A 7,195-nucleotide genomic window follows, 5' to 3' on the forward strand; every position below is an offset into this window, starting at 1 on the left:
TACTCGATATTTCATCAAATCCCCATTCACCCTGAAGGCCAATACAAAACTACTTTCACATGTCCTTATGGCACCTTTGCCTATAGGAGAATGCCTTTTGGGCTATGTAATGCCCCATTCACTTTTCAAAGATGCCTGACTGCAATATTTTCTGATTTTGTAGAAAACGTAATGGAAGTTTTTATGGATGATTTTTCTGTGTATGGACTTTCATTTTTTGACTGCTTAACAAATTTGACAAAAATATTGCAGAGATGTGAGGAAGTGAATCTTGTATTAAATTGGGAAAAATGTCACTTCATGGTATGCGAGGGCATAGTGTTGGGGCATTTAATTTCAGGAAAAAGGATAGAGGCAGACAAGGCAAAAATTGTAGTAATAGAAAATATGCCACCATCAATTAACATAAAAGGTGTTAGCAGTTTCTTAAGCCATGCAGGATTTTACCGCAGATTCATAAAAGATTTTTCAAAAATTGCGAAACCCTTTTCTAACCTTTTAATGAAAGATACTGCATTTGATTTTAGTGTTGCTTGTCTAGAATCGTTTTACAGGTTGAAGGAGGCATTGGTCACTACACCAATATTGCATTCACTAGACTGGAATCTTCCCTTTGAAGTGATGTGTGATGCTAGTGACTATGTTGTGGGAGCAGTGGTTTGCCAAAAGAAAGACAAGAAGATTCATGCAATCTACTATACAAGCCAAACACTTGATGGAGCTCAAGCCAACTATGCCACCACAGAGAAGGAGCTATTAGTTGTTGTCTTTGCCTTCGAAAATTTTAGGTCCTACCTAGTAGGTTCTAAATTTATCGTCCATATTGATCACCGAGCCCTAAGATACTTGATGAGTAAGAAAGAAGCCAAGCCATGTCTCATTCGATGGATTCTCCTTCTAAAAGAATTTCATCTAGAGATTGTTGATAGAAAGGGAACAAATAATCCAGTTGCAGATCATTTATCGCGGCTTGAACATCCAAGTGGAGGGGAGGAGGACATACCTATCGATGATTCTTTTCCTGATGAGAAACTCCTCCTCCTCGACACTATAGAGGCACCTTGGTATGTTGACTTTGTAAACTATTTGGTCAGCAAGATTCTTCCACCAGAAATGACACCAGAACAGAAAAAGAAATTCTTGTCAGATCTGAAGAAGTATTTTTGGGATGATCCTTACCTCTATCGACTTTGTGCTGATGGTATTTACAGAAGATGTGTTCTAGAAGAAGAAGTGTCAAAGATCATGAGTTTTTGTCTCTCTGACTTTTATGGAGGTCATGCCAGTACTTCAAAAACAATAGCAAAAGTATTCCACTGTGGTTTCATGCCAGTACTTCAAAAACAATAGCAAAGGTATTCCAATGTGGTTTCTTTTGGCCACACATATTCAGAGATGCAAGGAATTTTGTTATCACATGTGATTCTTGCCAAAGGGTGGGGAACATATCAAAAAGGCATGAAATGCCAATGAACCCCATCCTAGAGGTGGAGATATTTGATGTATGGGGAGTTGACTATATGGGACCTTTTCCTACTTCAAACAACAACAAATATATATTGGTGGCAGTCGATTAAGTTTCTAAGTGGGTGGAGGCAATTTCATCTCCACACAATGATGCTAAAACGATCATCAAACTGTTTACCAAGATCATATTTCCAAGGTTTGGGGTCCCGAGGCTGGTTATTAGTGATGGAGGCTCACACTTCATTGAAAGACATTTTGAAAACCTGTTGAAGAAGTATGGTGTTTCTCATCGAGTTGGTACCCCTTACCAACCTTAAACAAGTGGTCAAGTAGAAGTATCAAATTGTGAGATTAAGAGCATATGGGAGAAGACAATGTCTAGGAGCAGGAAAGATTGGTCCTCAAAGCTTGATGATGCTTTATGGTCTTATTGCACTGCATATAAAACATCTATTGGTATGTCACCATTCAGGTTGATCTATGGTAAGCCTTGCCACCTTCTAGTGGAACTAGAGCATAAGGCGTATTGGGAAGTCAAATTTCTAAACTTTGATCTGAAAGTTACTGGAGAAAAGAAAAAATTCCAACTGCAAAAGTTGGAAGAACTATGGTTGGATGCTATTGAGAATTCTCGTACTTACAAAGAAAGAACAAAAATATGGCATGACAAACACATACTCTGCAGAGAATTCCAAGTAGGGGAACTAGTTCTCTTATTCAACTCTAGATGGCCAGGTCCGTTCAGAGTCACCAAGGTTTACCCTTATGGAACAGTTGAGATATGGAATGAGGAAAGGGGACTATTCAATGTGAATGATCAACATTTGAAGCATTATCTAGCAGATGAGCGACTAGAGAAACAAACAAACATAACCCTCTTGGATCCTACATGAGCTACAAATATCAATCGTCAAGCTAATGACGCTAAACGAGCACTTCGTGGGAGGCAACCCACGCTAGAGGTACATTTTTAAATTCATTAATTTTAGTATTTTAGTGTCGATTTTAGTGTCTCCCTGAGTTTGGAGCCTGTGTGGCTGCCTAGGATATTTGCAACTAGTCCATGTAAGACATATGGCCATTTGAGACATTTTTCTCTTCTTTTGTAGGTACTTCCACTACACCCAATGAAGCCAACCACTTATAATTGTTACATGAGTTAAGGACACTTCATAACTACTCAAATGGGGGTTTGGGATAATTTATGATGTTTGGTTGAGGAAATAAGAAAGGTAAAAAGGTCGTGTGTGATGAAAGAATCCATAAAAAGGTGAAGAAGAAAATAAATAAATAAATTTCATCACTTCTAAAATTTTTAAGTATTTTGGGAAACATTTGTAAGCCTTTTGAATTATCCTTTCTTTGACTATCCCACCTTAAATCATTCACCTTGGCCCCAATACAACCATTTAAAGACCTCTTGGTTTTTGCATGCATTCAAATACAGTTAGTGGCGATTTGGTCTATAATCAAGCCTATGGTAAGTTACTTTCATGAAAATATTTGGTCTATAATCAAGCCTATGGTTTGAATTAAATTTGTTTATGATTGTATTGTCTTGATGTCTGGATTTTTTCAAAATAAACATGAGATTGCTTGTTATTTTGGGTCATAGTTTCTATATCATCCTTCATGATTGTGAAAGTTAGACATAATACTTGCTTGAGGACAAGCAAGAGATAAGCTTCAGGGGATTTGATTAGTGTGAAATTATACTATATTTGCATTGCATTTAACTTGCATTTTAGGATATAATTAGGACTTTAGGATTGTTTTCAGCTTTTATTTCTCTTTCTTCATGTTGAGCGGGTGTTTTGAGCTATGTTGTGCAGTTTGGATGGATTAAAGCAAAAAAGAGTAGAGATTGGGTGCAAGAAGATTGAATTCAGTATTGAGGCTATGCGAAGAACAATTGAAGGACCAAAATAAGTCATAGATGTTATATTATAAGGGTTCTCCCTCAAGGATTTGACACTTTTTTTTACATTACAATTCTCTAATTTAGAATTTGGGATTCTCTTCTACATCATGTGTGAGTAATTCCCTTTGTTTCTAGGATTGGGGCTATTCCCTTTTACATTCAATAAATACTTGTTCTTACTTCTATTTCAGTGAGTGTTGTGATTTGAATCATTAAACTGGGTTTTATTCGTGTGATTTTTCTGGCCAACAAATTACACCTCTTAGATACATTGGGGAAGGACCGAGAGGTGAATCCAACTATCCGACCATTCAGTTATTCAAACTAGAATCCTAATTCACGAGAGTAGTATTAGGATTCTCGGGGGTTTCTAGAATTCACCTTGGGTTGCTACGAAGCGATTGGATAGAAAGATCCAAGTAAAGGATTTGATTGATAATCGTAGCACAAGAGTATGTGCGATTTCAATGGAGTACACGTGTCAGAGCTCGAGAGAGGATGACACATATCAAAGAGAAATTCACCCTCACAACTTAAAGTTCATGAAAAGGAGCAAAACAAGGATTTGTGAGTGTAAAGGCGGTAACCCTTATGGGATCAATATTTTATTACTTGACGACATAATCGTGCACTTGTGATTTTCCCTGTCATTTTTTAGTAGTAATGCTCAAAAGTCTTTTAAAAGAAAATTGATAAACATAAGTATAAATGAAAACAATTTTCAAACTACTGTGTAATCGGTTACTAGATCTAAGTAACAGGTTACTATGACTAAGTAACACGTTACGAGAACTAAGTAACAGGTTACACGAACTAAGTAACAAGTTACATGAGTGAGAAACGAATTATCCAACAAAAAATGATCAGGGTAATTAATTACACCATGTGGGTAACCGATTACACAACATGGTAAATAATTACCCAGTTGGATAGAGCAGATGAGTAATCAATTACATCTTTTGAGTAATCGATTACTTCCTGTGAAAATCAATTTCTCAGTTGGACAGACTAGTTGGGTAATCGATTACATCAATTAAGTAATTGATTACTGAGAATTGTTACATCAGCTTTCAGATTCAAACTACACAGCTTTCAACCCAAACGAAATGGTTTCAATCTAAGCAATTCCTACCTTTTTGTAGAGGTATTCTGGTTGATTGGAAAGTCTATATAAAGGCACTGAAACTCATTTCATAAAGACATACACAACACGTAAAACAATAAAGATATAACTCACTTACACAATCTATACTTTTTGAAATACTTGTTCTACACTAGTGCAACTTGTTCTACACTAGTGCAACTTGTTCATAACTTTCAGAACTTGTTTTCTTAATTTACCTTAATTGTTATTGCAAGTTATTCAAACCTTCTGAGCATTAGTACTAAAGTGTACAAAAGTTTATTGGATTGCAAGATTTTATAACTTCAAAATCTTGTAAAGGCAATCCATTGCCATTGTTAAACATTTTCTTCATTCAAAGTATTGAATTACTTTCTTTCACAAGAGTGTGGTAAGAAAGGGGATAGAGTCACTTCGAAAGTGTATTTTCCAAAGAGTGATAGAAGTATTAGAGAGTGAGTAAGGTACAAGGAAATCTCAGGTGAGAAATTTTAATTTCTACTCTAAATATCTAGTGAAGAATTCTCTTGTGCTGCAAGAGTACTGGAGGTAGCCTTCGGTGGACAAGAAGGTGAACCAATATAAAATATCTAAGTACTCTCTTCTCCTTTATCTCTTTACATTTACTTGATTATTTTTCTGCATAACTTTTCTGATGCTATTAACTCTTGACATTTGCAGAAAAATCTATCATAGTTTTAAACAACTAATTCACCCCCCCCCCCCCCTCTTAGTTGCAATCTTAGTTTTACAAAAAATTCATCAATGTGAAGTGCTGAAGTGAGGATATTCTTTGCTTTGAGATCGTATTGCACCTTCTTTTTGTCTTCATCATTCCATGAATATTTTGGCTTTACTTCCCTTACAATATTGACAACGGCAAAAGGTTGATAAGGTTTTTCCCCAATCGCATTTCATATATCTAGATCTTGAGCTTCTATAAAGTTTCTCATTCTGTTTTTCCAGAAGTCATAGCACTCTCCAACAAAACTTGGAGGGCGATTGATGTTGGAACCTTCTCGCAGAAATGATCTTGCAGCCATCATAGATACATGATCATTTTGTAGAATAATTTACTCAAAAAAGCTATGATACCAATTATTAGACTGAGATGGCAACTAAGAGGGGGTGAATTAGTTGTCTTAAATAAGTGCCATATTTTTCTGCAAATTTCAGAGTTAATAACAGCGGAAAAGTTATGCAGACAAATATCAAACAAATTTAAGGAGATAAGGGAGAAGAGAGTACTTAGAGAATTTTATACTAGTTCACATTCTTATCCATTGAAGGTTACGTCCAGTACTCTTGCAGCACAAGAGATTTCTTCACTAGATATAAGAGTAGTAATTACAAATCCTCACCCCGAGACTTCCTTGTACCTTACTCACTCTCTAATACCTATGTTACTCTTTGGAAACAACCTTTCCAAGTGACTTTATCCCCTTTCTTATCACACCCTTGTGAAAGAAAGTAATTCAACAAATTGAATGAAGAAAACTTTAACTATGGAAAGGATTGCTTTTACAAGATTTAAAACTATGAACTCTTACAATCTAATAACTCTTTATACACTTAGTAATAATGCTCAGAAGGTTTGAATAACTTCGAAACAACACTTAAGGCAACTTCAGAAAATAAAATCTGAATGTTAAGAACAAGTTGCAGAAAGTGCAGAACAAGTATTTCATAAAAGTTTAGATTGTGTATATGAGTTGCGTGTAAGAATTGTGAGTTTCAATGCCTTTAAATAGGCTTTCCAATCAGCCATAACACCTCTATGAAAAGTTAGGAATTGATTGGAATGAAACCATATGGTTTGGAGTGAAAGCTTGTGCAGTTTGAATATGAAAACTGTTAGGTATCAGTGACAGAATATAGCTAGAAGGGGGGTGAATAGGTGTCGCGGTTCCCAAATACCATTTTTGGCACCAAAGCCCTTATCCTGGAAAATGCCCAGTTAATCGATTAAAGCAATGACTTAATCGATTAAGTTGTACAAAACACACAGTTGCTGAATGGCTTGATTCCACAACCACTCACCGATTATACAGAAATGATACAACATATATATTTGAACATAATTAATCTTTATATGGAAGAATCATGGTATTCAAATTATCAGCTAAAATAGGCAATTAAAACAACTTGAAAAAGTAAAAAGATAAGGGTAAGAAAAAGACTGCCACAAGGATTTTATACTGGTTCGTTTTATGGTCCACTATAAAACTACATCCAGTCCTCCCCTTCCGATCTCGGAAGATTTTCTTCACTAAAACTAAAACAAATGTATATTACATACACACTTCCAATTACAAGACCATAGATGCTACCTTCTTGAATTCCTAGAACCCTTACCTTGGTTTGACTACTCTAATCGCCTAGGAAACCCTTTCCTACGATCTAGCCCCAGCCAAGAGTGTGTTCTAAACTCAAGCCCTCTAAGTCTTGGTGAAGACTCACTAAATCTCGTTCGTAAACTACCTATATGTTATGCTTATCAACTATACATGTTTTACCATTATGTTATGCCTAAGATGCACAAATAACATATATGATTAATGCATGAACATATAATAATCTAGATGGCATTTCTCACGTAAATGATATGATAGTTTTTAGAATTGGTAAGAATTGCATCTAGGTTTACCTAACCTAGACTCAATAACTAAGACACATATCTAAGA

At 35.6% G+C, this 7,195-nt stretch overlaps 1 protein-coding gene across 1 annotated transcript; it reads left to right on the forward strand.

Annotated features, from left to right (window-relative positions):
* On the forward strand, window positions 1,842-2,360 carry LOC109329219. The gene is made up of 2 exons (XM_019562888.1): window positions 1,842-1,923; window positions 2,029-2,360. Exons 1-2 carry the CDS (start codon window positions 1,842-1,844, stop codon window positions 2,358-2,360), a joined length of 414 nt encoding a protein of 137 aa, XP_019418433.1.

The sequence above is a fragment of the Lupinus angustifolius genome, chromosome LG16, assembly GCF_001865875.1.
Source record: "Lupinus angustifolius cultivar Tanjil chromosome LG16, LupAngTanjil_v1.0, whole genome shotgun sequence".
In the NCBI taxonomy this organism is placed as follows: Eukaryota; Viridiplantae; Streptophyta; class Magnoliopsida; order Fabales; family Fabaceae; genus Lupinus; species Lupinus angustifolius.